Here is a 13,211-nt window from a genome sequence, read left to right as displayed (position 1 = left end):
CAAGAGCGCAGATATTTTCTTACCAGTTGAAGTCCAAACTTTGTGTTTTGCGTTTACTCATCCTCGCAGGAATGCGCTAATCGCCGCTTGGTATGCTGTCTTGCGAGTTTTTACCAGCGTAAAAGGTATGATTAGTTATCACGGGTTAATAATCAATTGTTTGACTGTACTCGCTGGGATACCGAGGGATCGAAGGTATCCCATCGGTTAAGCTTCCGGGGGCTGTGACATGCGGGTTGAACTTGGAATTAAGTTGGATTTCAAAGATTAGTGAACATTATGCAGCTAAAGTAGAGCCGGGGCTTGGCACCAGTCGACTGCCCGACGGACCGAAGACACCCTAGGTATGCGTTGAATGCTGCAGGTTGGAGTCTAGTCGACAAACCCCATAGTGGGCACAACACGTGGCAGATACCCCAATGGAACAAAACGAGGTTTCGGGAATGTTCTCGGTGCAAGTGAGCTTGCAGCGCGAGATGAATATACATTAGGAGGATCAGCAAAAAGTAATGACCAGACTGGGGCTCGATCCCAGGACCTTATCGGTGTTAACGATACGTGATAACCAACTACACCATCCGGCCAGTTGATGAATATCTAAAGAAAAGTAGTCTCATACCTCCCAAAACAGTTTTCACAGCGTACTCAGAATTCACTGAAGTGATATGCCAACTCGCAAGGTTACCCAGCAGTACATGGTAGCTCTGCCCTAATTACCTGGGGCAGCTGTAGGTCAGTAGTCGTATTGGGCTAGACCTGGCTAGTGTCGCATACTTGAAAGCAGACCTAGAGTCCATCCAGAACTAGGAGTGGTGGAAGTGGGGGCTTGGAATATTCCTGTGGTGATGGTAAGGGACCAACTCGCGAGTTTCTCGGTAATGACAAGCAATAACCCTACCTTCAATGTCACTCTGTGTGATCTTGTCTGTGGTGTGGCTCGGGTGTTGGCAGTGCTGTTGAACTCGGTGCCCCAGAAGTCGGAGAGGTCTGCCGATCGTTGGTTTCTCGGATGGGGTTTGGCGATGCGAATATATATCGTACAAAAATCCCCTTGGCAGCTGTCACATCCCTACCAGTAGCTTCACCCCCCCCAAAAAAAACAGGCGAGCATGCCTCACAAGACACTATACACTAATTTCAATCAGCTACGAAGCACTAAATCTTGACATTAGAGTTCGATAAGTAAAAGCTTTGCGATTGTGGTGACGGAAGGGGAATGGGTATGAGTTTGAATTTCTCCCTGGAAGCAAAAGTTTAGGCGATCATATTATAATTTAGTGCTGAAAACCATAAGTTGGCCGGATGGTGTAGTTGGTTATCACGTATCGTTAACACCGATAAGGTCCTGGGATCGAGCCCCAGTCTGGTCATTTTTTTGTGCTCACACTCTTACACAATATCATTTTTGCTCCGATGTTGGATACCAGCTACTCATCACAAACAGAGACTTGCTCTCACAAAGATAAGACATGTTTGCAAGCTGCAACTCGCGATACCCGTTCCAACTGCGCCCCCGAAGTCAGAGACAACCAAGTTCCTCTCCATCCGCCACACTAAACCTCACCACCCGGTGCTCTTTCTCGTCCATCATTTCCATTCACTTCCTTCTCCTATATTTCATCCGGTAGACATATCTGTGGGGGAGATGGTAAGCCCACTGAGCGCAGCTGCACGGTGCAAGTACTACTGAATCTCCAGTAGCTCAAAGGAAGGCAGGGGACACCTCTCTGGGTCGTGGGTCAGAAGCCGAAGAAAGTCACCCGATTGCAGTCTCCTCGAGTTCCAGGGATTTCTGAACTCCAAGCCCCCGGTGTTATCCGGAGCAAAAGCTGGGGGCGAGAGCAGCGGAACATCGGAAGGACACTGATGACTAGGGAGCCAAAAAAACTGGACGCTCAGCGATTTAAAATCCCGGCCCAGCTCGACCGGTCTCAAGGCACAGTGTAAACTCGCCCAAGCCCGAGAGACGTCAGTGCGCAGAAGCATCGTGTTGCCGAGCTCATTCGTGCACCCGCAGCCAAACACGGCTTGTCTCCAGCCTACCACCCTAGGCTCCTCCCAAAACACCCCCAAAGCCTCCCACAGTGTAGCCCGACTCCTTGCATTCGACGCTCCCGCCGGACGATGCGGATAGACATTTACAGTCCTAGTGTTGACGTCTCGCGTGATCACACAGAACTGGTCTCGTTCCATACACTGTGGCCGGTCAGTTTCCACATCCTGAGCGAGGCACTACTACCAGACGGGACACCTAGCACGGACCAGATCGAACGGGTTCTCGGTCAACTCCGCCCACCTTTCAAACATATCGCACGCCCCTAGGTGGAAAAGAGACTTCAGTCAGATTCCCGGTGCCGCTTAGGTATCGTGTTACTCACATGAGGTCAGCGCGTCCCTGAACATAATGCCGCCGTGGCCAAGCAAGAGCCGGAACGCGGCGCGGGATCCCATGCACCCATCGCGCAGTGCCAGGAGAGCTTCAACATCAGCCAACCAGAGCAAAGCCCGGACACTTGGGTCGACCATGCCGATGCCCAGTTCTGAGCTGATCTGGGAGATGATTTCAGCTCTCCCTGGATCGCCAAACTCGGGCACTGGGTTGCTCAAAATGGATCTCACCAGTTCATCATCGGCCCCTGGGATTGAGATCTCTGGTTTATTCATGGCGCTTGTGCGATTCCTGGAACTCGCTGTGTTGCACCTCGGAGGCGATGGCGGAAGAACAGGGAATCCGAGAAGGTGAAAGGTAAATTGGAAGGTTCGAGTCTTTTATCAGTGGGAAGGTAGTGCTATGAACTCTTGAATGGGACACCGCGAGGACGGGGATAAGAGTTGCATAATATGCAGAGAAAAGCGAAGACGGAGAACAGGGTGGCAGAGTCTGTGAAGCAAGAAAGTGAGGTAGTGGAGGATGGGAGGGAAGGCGGGTTTCTCTGCCAAGTGGTATAGGAAGGAGCCCGCAGATTCATTCGTTGAGCTCTACATGAGCAGGAACAGCATAGGCTGTGATCACTTGCACTGAAAGAACCCCGTGTACCTCGCGACGCCCCTTCGCCTACTATGTACTCAATGAACGGTCCTGAAAAGGAGGAACCAAGTGATAATGGCCACAGATAATGGGGAGTAGGAAGACAGCGATCGACAAACTGTGAGTGATTTCAATGTGTTGCGTTGCAGACTTCACCAACGAATGGTTCGACCTTTGTATGTCACCTTGGCATATGGAATGCCTTCGGCGAGTCCAAATTAAGGGCCCACACAGTGCTCACGCGACAGAGTCAAGTACTACAAGTAAGTCAGACACAATTAATTGCCATCTTGTCAAGCAAATATCAGTGTCGCATGGTTGATACCCCTGCGTCACTACATACTGTCGACTACTTGCGGAGGACAGATAGTGTGGCGATGTGAGCATTGCATGGCAACATAAAGCAAGACATAAAGACTCATAGATAATGAATTTCTGGTTCAAGTAAATTATTCAAGACAGTTCGGGGGTGAGATTTCAGTTGGGCCGTAATGATATGTTGAATTTAGCTTCTTTGAACATGCTGTTTACTCTCACAATGAAGTTAGACCTCTTTCTACGATGGGTTCAAAAAGTGCTGCATGAATTTTAGGGGATAAGAACAAAATTAATAGAAGTATTATATAATCGGCCGGATGGTGTAGTTGGTTATCACGTATCGTTAACACCGATAAGGTCCTGGGATCGAGCCCCAGTCTGGTCATTTCTTTTTGTATTTTTTCTTGTTGACCTGATAAATCTCATCAAATCTACCATCTATGATGGAATCGCAAACATACAGGAAAGGTTATTTGCGTCATGGTACCCTTCGTGCTCTTAGCTAGGCAGAACGGGATCCGAGCGTAATTGACCTGCATTGTCATTGGCAATCCAATCATTGCACCTAGCCAAGCTGACGGCCGAATGCCTTTCGTTATGGTCGGACACTCCACCCAGCCTTTGCCTAATAATCCGAACGGTAAACCGGCTTGTGAATTCATTACGACACAAAGTTGCGTTGATGCATATCGGAATCTAAGTGACTTGTATCGAATGCACGACTGTGGCCAGGTATCGGTAGAGGATAGGGCAACGACCTTTACATGCTGGTAGGCTGGTATCAACGAGGAAGTCACACTTGACCACCAGTTCCTAGAAAGTTGACTCCTATGATCGTCTTCGTCTTCTCGAACAATAATCGATCATTCAATCCACCGTGTTTCTGTCTCTGAAATAGTACCATCTTTACCTGAAAGCCGTGTTTTCTTTTCGGGCTATCTCTGCTCCAAAGAGGCTGGTCTGGATATGGAAATTCAGTCTGAACGGTATGTGTCTGTCGTCCAATCCTGATAAGCAACACCGTTGCTTTTTAGAGCATAGTTCCGTTGGTGAGGTAGGTACCATAGAGAATATGAAAATATTTCATCACTAGTTTGAGACCTGTTGTCATCCATAGGTCACGAATTAGAACCCGATAAATTCTACTTTTGTAAAGACCTGAAGCCGTTCTACCCAAGCTCAAATCCCTCGACCCTTCTTCACGCCCACACCCGCACGATTCGGATTCCGAGGACCGTCAAACGAAGAAAACGTCTGGAGTAAGTTTGCTTTACCTCCTACGGCCTCAGTCGCACTGTCAACCCCACCCGTCGAATCAGATGGCCCTTTCATCTTGTTCTCAATTTTCCGGGAAGGTCAAAAGTAGACCCAATCTTTGTCACACTGGATGTCGGCGGTCATTTTTCTTCGTTTGCACATTAGATGTGCTACCATCGTCACGCACCCTTATATCCAGAGACAAATTCTTCAGACTTGAAAATATGCACGATCATGCCTAGCCAAGTCAAGGTGCATGTAGGATATTTTGCTTAGCGGAGCCAACTGCTTTCGACAGGACTAAGTGGATCAAGCAACGTCTCTGCAGTCCACAGCACGGTTTGTCGCAGAAGAGCTCTGCATGAACCTACCACGGGTGAAAAGTGAACCGACACAGACCTCCCATTTGCGCCATTGCATAGCATTCTAGCGGCTGAGCCGGCATATACGAAGTACCCAGCACGACACCCGCCCTGACAGTTAAACCGTCTGTGGCGTCAATCTACATTCTTGTCGGCACACCCGTGCATATTTGTGAGAAAGTCCATGGTCGTACCCAAGAACTCCTCAAAGAATCAAAGTCTGACGACCCCATGTGAACCAGACCGATGGCAACGATGAGCGAGCAATGAATCCCAAGGTACATAGCTTAGTTCGGTTCGCAATACTGTCTAAAGTTAATAATATGAATGAGTTGTCAAAAATTGGACACAAATATCACAGTTGGCCGGATGGTGTAGTTGGTTATCACGTATCGTTAACACCGATAAGGTCTTGGGATCGAGCCCCAGTCTGGTCATCTTTTTTTGCCACCGATCTCTTTTGCATGGTCTCTCGCCGATTCACCGCGAGATCCAAGGGATTCGCCAGACTACTCTGCTCCTTTCCCAAAGGCAGCCCGGCTACTAGCAGGTCTCTGGAACCTTTTGCGCCCGTTCATGCGTTGCGGGATACCCCTGGCTCCAGCGGTTGCGGTCGATGGAGACATGTTGCCTACAACCCTGACGCAACCAGAGATTTCAGTACCATGGCCAGCATCTTATGCCCTCATAAATATGGGTCCAGTCGCGCTTTACCACCTCGGACATTGTGCCTTGTCGCAATCTGGTATCGACTAACGCGTCCAGTCGATGAAAGTGCATACGAAATGTAAACGACTAAGTCCTGAGATGCCGAGCCAAGAAATAAACTGAAATCATTAGACCGTTTCTGAAATCAGTAGTGAAGTATGTTATTTAATTCGACAGCTTATACAATCGATTTCTATATTTCAATGGAATGGATAGTTCACTGTGCTTCTTATATGATATCGAAATCTAGGTACATCCCGACTGCACTGGGCTACGCAGACAGCGGCAGCGGGTCACTTGTTGTCTCGAGCCCTAATGTCTCCCCTCCCTCCGAGCAGGGGCTCATGCGCCCTCCGAGAAACCTCAATTTTGCAACAAGTCAAATTGACCCAATTCAAGTCTCATGAGTCGATTCCTCTTAGAAGTGCTCTCAGACCCAGGCTGATGATTGAGGATCTTCACCGCGGCAGATGCCATTCGCCGACCGAGCCCTAACTTGACCGGCCGAGACATTGTGTCCAGCACCGAATCTCTCCTCAAACACAGACCATGAATTGTACCGATGGTCACCAGAATAACAAGCCCCCTTCGCACCGCAGATGGAAGTTAACAAAGCCATTGCCACTGCCGTGCTAAAAAAGAGGTTGAGGCCTCAGAGGAGCAAAAAGCAAAAAGAAATGACCAGACTGGGGCTCGATCCCAGGACCTTATCGGTGTTAACGATACGTGATAACCAACTACACCATCCGGCCGATTCATGAAATAAGGCTTGATTTTAAATTACAACAGCCTTGTCAATGGCACTGTCAATTATTTCTAGCCCGTTGCAAACATACAACCCCCCCTCAGCTGAGGCAATCGACAATGTTAGAAAAGATAGTAGAACTACCCATGCTTCTGTGAAATAATCAACCAAATCCAACTCTACCCCAATATCCTGTTTTCACACTCTTCATGTTGATACTCCGTCTCCAATCACTTGTAGTCAAGGCAAGTCGCTCAAACATCCTCCTCACCCAGAACCGTCGTGACCGCAACACCATCCTAAATCCAGTCAGTATGACATTCAATGCTCCCCTAAAACCCAACCCAACCAACAGAAGCACGTACCCGTCCAAACTGCGTCTCAAACTCGCGCACAAGAGTCTGGTACACCAACCCAGGCCTCGGCCTCAACCCCCTCGCCTCCCACCCCTTCTCCCCCTTCCTGGACTCCAGCAGACCCCTCTTCTCCGCACACCCAGCCCTAACCCACTCCAAATACTGCGGCGCCCCCGGCATCACCACATTATCCGCAATCACCACCGACTTCTCCGGCACCAGCACCCCCAGCTCCTCCATCAACCACAGATCCGGCAGATACAGCTCCTGCCAATGATCCAGAAACACTAGCTCCACCGCCTGCAGCTCCCCATCCGCCACCAACTCCCGGAGGCTGGACGCCGCCGACCCCACGACCACGCGCACCACATCCTTCAGACCCGCCAGATCGACCAGCTGGTTCGCAACCGCCGCCATCTCCGGGTTCTGCTCCAGACTGAGGTACCGGGTGCCGCCGGCGGCGCGGAGGGTCGCCCCGAACAGGATGGCGGAGTACCCCACGTACCCGCCGAGTTCGATCATGACCTGGGGTCTGTGGGCGACGATCAGATCGCGGATGTAGGTGCCCTTGGTGGCGCCGATGTTCATGAGCGGGTTGTGCGTGTGGCTGTAGGTGTCGATGGCGGCGAGGATGGCGGGAGGGTTGTTGCGCAGGGTGCGGAGGTCCGGGTGCGAGTAGATGTAGTGGAGGAGGTCGATTTCACGGCCGTCCTTTTTTCCCGCCGGGTGGAGGTTTGAGGTTAGTGGTTGTGGTTGGGGTGGGTGGTGGGTTGGGACTTACGAGAGCGTAGGCTAGAGGGCTTGGGGCGTGGGGCTTGGACATTGTGGACTGCGGCGTAGGGTCTGTGTTGATGTAAACGGTGGATGTTGAGGTGTGTATAACTGGAAATAATGCTTGAGGATGATGATACAGGCTTGAGGTCGAAGTTGCAGGTTCCTGTTGAGTTGTGCGAGACTTTTATGCCATGGAGCTTGCTCTTTGTTCCCAGGCAACCGTCGGCGATTCGGCCATCTCATGGAGTTTACCCCTTCTTTGTCCTGTCTCCGGACGGATTATTCGGGCTTAACACGGACGACGTAGCTTTGATGATGATAAGTCGACCACTTTGTATGTTTGTTTTGCGTTTCTGGGATTAAGCTTAGATGCGCCACGGAGATAAACACCATAGCGGGCTCGGAGCCGAGGATTCGGAGCCCGGGTCGCGGGGTAAAAGCCGATCGCCCTGCCAAGGCGCAAGGCTGAGCTCAATCACATACGTTTTTATCAAGCTTATCAACTCTGACGCCTCTACTTTCATTCACTGACACGTTTCTCTTTGAGCTGCTTTGTGCTGCGATGATGCGATTGATATATGTAGCACTAAGCACATGGATACTATTTCTTCGATCTTATGCGATCCCCCAAAACCAAACTATTCATTTGTTGTCCGATGGTTGCTACTTCACTGATGACACCCACGCAACAAAACAGGGGCTAAAGCCATCGTGTTTCTTGGTGCAACCTACCCGATGATTTAGGTAGCGACTCGGATGCACTGCAGCGAGTACTTTCTTTGGAAAGGGCTGCTGGAAAGGGATCATGAAGTAGGCCACTCTCTCATACAAGGCGACCAAGCACGAGACGAGACGAGACATCCCCTCTTCGCAGCTTATATATATTCAACGCTGAGATATTGCCGACCTTTGGGCGTGCAGATGCGCATTGAAATACCGCCCATTATTCGAAGGACTCAACCCACAGCATGCTCCTGAAGTCCAGAATATTTACCATCGAGACTGCACTGCTTCCAACAGGAGAGGGGTACCAAAAACTTGCTCTTCCTGAGGCTTTCGCGATGCGAATCAGCAGTAAGGGATCATCTAATAGCCCCCTTCGGCCACGCCACTTCCCACTTGGGGATAGAGGAAGGCATCGGCCACGATCTCTTTCACAGGATTACAATACCGAGCGAGTCAAAACACTCCGATATCATTGAATATCGTCAATAATACATAACCTGGAACTCCGGTCCCATATGGCTGGCGGCAGTCACGAGTGCAAGACCGTGGCCCAAAGGGCGACCACATATGTCAACGATACTAGGGCCAGATGGCATGACAAGACCCCGACCGGATGCGACTAGTAGTGCTCGAATCCTGAAGCGAGTCAGGATTCTGAACACTCGGGAAGGATTGAGATTCGTATCTCGCGCAATGGGGTCTCGATTCGTGGCTGTCATGGGTGGGTATTTCGGTTCTGAAGAAGGTATATGTGATATGTGCAGTCCGCATTTCAAAGTCAAGGTACTCGAGGTGCGTTGGTGCGGAGGATGATTCATCAACTCGATGGGCTGGGGCGTCAGGCTGATAGGATGGGTCCGCAGCTGGTCCGGCCTATATCTCGAGCATGGTCTAGCGGAGCTCAATTGCGTCACAGTGGACGAGAAGCCATGGGAAGGTCTGAAGGGGGAAATCAGTTCCTCTATGTTACTCGTGCGATTTGCTGGAGAGAAGTTAGGCACAAATGTTGAGGTGCAGTATCCCCAATAATTAGTCCACCACGGTTGCTCCTTGGTCAATAACTTGCGGGTGGGGTATCTCGGTTAAGAGATGTTTGATCTTACATTGATTCGTGGCACACACGCAGAACTAAAGATGTTAGCTTGTTCGTCTGGTAGATTACGCCATCCTGGGGTGGGATTGTATGCCTTGTGGATCATTCCCGTGGCATGCATAACTGACAAGGAATTCGAGATTCATGGCTTCAATGCTGCGGCATCTTTCGAGTACATATTACATATTGTCAGATTGGGACGGCTGACTCAAGGAAAGGAGACCGGCTGGAGACAGTAGAAGCAGAAATGTCACAATTGTTCAAGATCATCCGCAGAGTGCGTGGCAGATTGGAAAGACCAAAGACCAATCGGAGATGGTTTCGGACGCCCGGTGGTGGAGGGGAAGTGGCGCCTGGTTGCTGAGGCGGTCATTTGCCATCGCTCAGGCACCCACATTTCCTCTTCCATCTTCCATCTGCCCGTCCCAACCTTTCTTACTCAGTCCAACCAACTACACTCCAGAATGTCGATAAGCTTGATGGCCCCACAAAGCTTGACTGATGCCAATTCTCAATGGATTTGGGGACTGCCACCTTGGATGATATCCCACTTCACCATACACACACCCTCCTAGTCGATGCTGGCGAGCCCCTCGGAAAGCCGAGCGCCACCAACTGCACCACCACCATGCATTTCACTCAGCAACCTCGCGAGGATTTCAATCGTTCATGTGAACTCTTCCAGAAGACCGGATAGACTCATACACTTCTTTCAAGATAGTAGTCGACGGACTTGAAAAACAATGCTTTACATTGGCGAATTGAGTGCGGGGACGCCTTTCTTATCGCGACAATTGACCCACCTGCTACTTTATTGCCAACCAACTAACGCCCAATCATCATACAGTCGCCCCTCTCATTCCGCCTGCAATGCATATTCCATGCTCAGCCGACCACATAGGCCCCCATTGCGCATGCAAGTGCCGTTTTTCACCTTGTGTGCAGTATATGCTCATTGGACGCCTGCGCGTTGATGGGCCAAAGTTGGTCAACCGAAAACAGCCGCCCTATCACAGAACTGCTCCGGCCTCATTTCTCCAGGAAAGCCCGAGGGGAATTACCGCTCTCATATTAATGCATATGCGTTATCAGGCACTACGATTGTGTGCTACATGGCCACCCGCTAGCTGGAAAGAAGCTGGCCGACCATTAAAGAGACGGAATGCCACGTTTCCCCATCCAATTTCTTGGTGTGAGATGAATTTGCTCCAAGTTTTAGGAAACCCTTGAAGTCTACCGTCCGCCAAGATGACTGACCACCACAAAGAAGGTGTCTTCCTCAAAGGGCTTCAGGTGGACCAGGAGAAGCTTGGAGCGACTAAGACTAGTATCAATGAAAATGATCTCGACAGCCTTTTGCTGCAGTTGAAGCACCTGGTGGCTGAAAACGAGCTCGATGTCAATTTTCCAGCCTATATCCTCACCCAGGCACGGGAGATTCTCGATGCCGAGGCCCACCATGTTGATCTCTCTCAACTTCAGACTCTCGTGGCTGAGATCGCCAAGCACCGCGACTTGATTGCGAACGACTCACCGTACGCGGAAGTCCGCGCAGTGGTGGATCCGACGGACGACCCTGAAGTCTCGGCCAACACCTTCCGGGCCTGGTTTCTCGGGCTGCTGTCGACCGTCATCTTCACCGCGGTCAATCAATTCTTTACCCTTCGCTACCCCACCATCAACATTTACTCGTTGGTCGCCCAGCTGCTCTCATACCCGTGTGGCGTATTTCTGGCGCAAGTTCTGCCCACACGAAAGTGGAATCTACTCGGCTGGCACTTTACCCTCAATCCCGGCCCCTTCAATCAAAAAGAGCACATGCTGATCACTGTCATGTCCAATGTGTCATTTGGAGGCGCGAACGGTACCGCATATATCACCTACATCTTCCAAGTCCTCAAGGCCAAGTCCTTCTACAATATGACGTCCCTCTACGACAAGGCCGGATTCCAGATCCTATCGGCCCTATCAACCCAACTGATTGGGTATGGATGTGCCGGTCTGACCCGAAGATTCCTGGTGTATCCGCCTTCCATGATCTTCCCCAAGTGCTTGTCCACGATCGCATTGAACAAGGCCTTGCACGGCGACGAGGGCCGTGACAAGGAGGTGAATGGGTGGAAGATCAGCCGCTACCGCTTCTTCATGTACTGCTTCGTCGCCATGTTTATCTACTATTGGTTTCCCGCGTACATTTTCCAAGCCCTGTCCTACTTCAACTGGATCAATTGGATCTCGCCCGAGAACGTCAAACTGGCCATCATCACCGGTACGATCAACGGCATGGCGCTCAACCCATTCCCCACCTTCGACTGGAACATCGTGTACGCAATCTACGACCCGATCATCTATCCATTCTATTCACTACTGAACAACGTGGTCGGGATGGCCATCGGATCCTTCTTTATCATCGTGCCGATCTACTTCACCAACGTCTGGAACACAGCCTACTTCCCCATCAACAGCAACGACGTCTTCGACAACACGGGCAGCACGTACGACGTGAGCAAAGTCCTAAACAGCAAGGCCGAGTTCGATGTCGAGGCCTACAGCAAATACAGCCCTCCCTACCTTTCCGCGGGTTACAGCATCATGTTCATGGCGTCGTTCGCAGGATACCTAGCCGCTATCGTGCACATCGCGCTCTACAACCGACAAGAGATCACCAAGGGGGTACAAGCGCTGTGGAAGTGGACCAGCGCACGCGACGAGCACGAGGACGTGCACAACCGCCTGATGCAGCGGTACAAGGAGGTACCCGAATGGTGGTACCTGACCATCCTCGCAATCTCCTTCGTGTTTGGCTGCATCGCGGTGGCCCACTACGACACGGGGATGCCGATCTGGGGCCTGGTGTTCGCCATCGGGCTGTGCCTGTTCGTGCAGATCCCGTACGGGATGATCTACGCCATCACCAACACGGAGGTGACCAACAACGTGATCGCCGAGTTCGTAGCGGGCTACGCCATCCCGGGGAAACCCGTGGCCAACCTGATGTTCAAGGCGTTCGGGTACATCGCCTGCGCGCAGTCGATCCAGTTCGCGGCCGATCTGAAGTTAGGACATTACATGAAGATCGCGCCGCGGGTGCTCTTCTCGGCCCAGGTGGTGGCCACGATCGTCGGGGCGTTTGTGTCCGTGGGGGTGAACGCGTGGGCGCTGGCCAACATCGCGGACGTGTGCTCGCTCGACCAGCCCAGCAAGTTCACCTGCGCCGGCGCCCGCGACTTCTACACCTCCTCCGTGATCTGGGGCGCCATCGGCCCGCGCCGCCTGTTCGGGAGCGGCCAGATCTACAACCCCCTCCTGTACGGGTTCCTGCTCGGCGCCCTCCTCCCGATCCCCTTCTACCTCCTCACGCGCTTCACCCCCAGCAACAGCAAGGCTGCAGCGGCAACCCGCTACATCTACACCCCGCTCGTCCTCTCGGGCATCTCCAACCTGGCCCCCTACAACATGAGCTACGGCTGGCCGGCGCTGGTCGTCGGGTTCGTGGTGAACTACTGGATCAAGCGGCGGTGGGTCGGGTGGTGGGAGAAGTACGCGTACGTGTTCACATCGGCGATGTCGTGCGGGGTGGCGATCGCGGCGATCGTGGTTTTCTTTGCCGTGCAGTATCACGAGGTGGACATCAACTGGTGGGGCAATGAGGTCTCGTATGTCGGGTGTGATAATGAGGGGTGTCCGCTGTTGGGGATGCCGGCATCGGGGAAGATATAGAGCCTGGGTTGAGAGGGGTTGGATTTGGTGGGTTTCTTAGGGCTTATATTTTGATAGCATGGGTGGGGGGGGGGGGAAAGTCTTGAATGATGTGTATGTATTTGGTCTATGTGGTATACTATAG

General features: G+C 51.6%; 4 protein-coding genes and 5 non-coding genes across 9 annotated transcripts; 4 read left to right on the top strand and 5 right to left on the bottom strand.

The window, feature by feature from the left end:
* Positions 1 to 510: 510 nt before the first annotated feature.
* On the bottom strand, positions 511 to 584 carry BO82DRAFT_t65. The gene has a single exon. It is a non-coding gene; the product is annotated as a tRNA-Val (tRNA).
* Positions 585 to 1,296: 712 nt separating this feature from the next.
* Positions 1,297 to 1,370, top strand: BO82DRAFT_t68. Its single transcript has one exon. It is a non-coding gene; the product is annotated as a tRNA-Val (tRNA).
* Positions 1,371 to 1,683: 313 nt separating this feature from the next.
* BO82DRAFT_398793 (uncharacterized protein) lies at positions 1,684 to 2,664 on the bottom strand (the record flags this gene model as incomplete). The annotated part of the gene is made up of 3 exons (XM_025639049.1): positions 1,684 to 2,196; positions 2,263 to 2,318; positions 2,379 to 2,664. 3 exons carry the CDS (start codon positions 2,662 to 2,664, stop codon positions 1,684 to 1,686), a joined length of 855 nt encoding a protein of 284 aa, XP_025495568.1.
* Positions 2,665 to 3,657: 993 nt separating this feature from the next.
* On the top strand, positions 3,658 to 3,731 carry BO82DRAFT_t69. The gene has a single exon. It is a non-coding gene; the product is annotated as a tRNA-Val (tRNA).
* A 1,597-nt stretch (positions 3,732 to 5,328) lies between these two features.
* Positions 5,329 to 5,402, top strand: BO82DRAFT_t70. Its single transcript has one exon. It is a non-coding gene; the product is annotated as a tRNA-Val (tRNA).
* A 949-nt stretch (positions 5,403 to 6,351) lies between these two features.
* On the bottom strand, positions 6,352 to 6,425 carry BO82DRAFT_t64. The gene has a single exon. It is a non-coding gene; the product is annotated as a tRNA-Val (tRNA).
* A 55-nt stretch (positions 6,426 to 6,480) lies between these two features.
* BO82DRAFT_429379 (O-methyltransferase) lies at positions 6,481 to 7,692 on the bottom strand. The gene is made up of 3 exons (XM_025640527.1): positions 7,556 to 7,692; positions 6,784 to 7,485; positions 6,481 to 6,717 (listed from the first exon to the last, which is right to left on the bottom strand). The coding sequence occupies exons 1-3, from the start codon at positions 7,595 to 7,597 to the stop codon at positions 6,673 to 6,675; spliced, it is 789 nt and encodes a 262-aa protein (XP_025495567.1). The 5' UTR covers positions 7,598 to 7,692; the 3' UTR covers positions 6,481 to 6,672.
* A 949-nt stretch (positions 7,693 to 8,641) lies between these two features.
* On the bottom strand, positions 8,642 to 9,585 carry BO82DRAFT_183938 (uncharacterized protein). Its single transcript, XM_025630451.1, has 3 exons — positions 9,496 to 9,585; positions 9,378 to 9,402; positions 8,642 to 9,256 (listed from the first exon to the last, which is right to left on the bottom strand). Exons 1-3 carry the CDS (start codon positions 9,511 to 9,513, stop codon positions 8,757 to 8,759), a joined length of 543 nt encoding a protein of 180 aa, XP_025495566.1. The 5' UTR covers positions 9,514 to 9,585; the 3' UTR covers positions 8,642 to 8,756.
* A 711-nt stretch (positions 9,586 to 10,296) lies between these two features.
* On the top strand, positions 10,297 to 13,142 carry BO82DRAFT_351216 (OPT oligopeptide transporter family). The gene has a single exon (XM_025634362.1). The coding sequence runs from the start codon at positions 10,616 to 10,618 to the stop codon at positions 13,085 to 13,087; it is 2,472 nt and encodes an 823-aa protein (XP_025495565.1). The 5' UTR covers positions 10,297 to 10,615; the 3' UTR covers positions 13,088 to 13,142.
* The last annotated feature ends 69 nt before the right edge of the window (positions 13,143 to 13,211 follow it).

The sequence above is a fragment of the Aspergillus uvarum genome (genome assembly GCF_003184745.1).
Source record: "Aspergillus uvarum CBS 121591 unplaced genomic scaffold BO82scaffold_7, whole genome shotgun sequence".
Taxonomy (NCBI): Eukaryota; Fungi; Ascomycota; class Eurotiomycetes; order Eurotiales; family Aspergillaceae; genus Aspergillus; species Aspergillus uvarum.
Note: the sequence above shows the minus strand (reverse complement) of the source record. Positions and strands in the feature narration are given on the sequence as shown.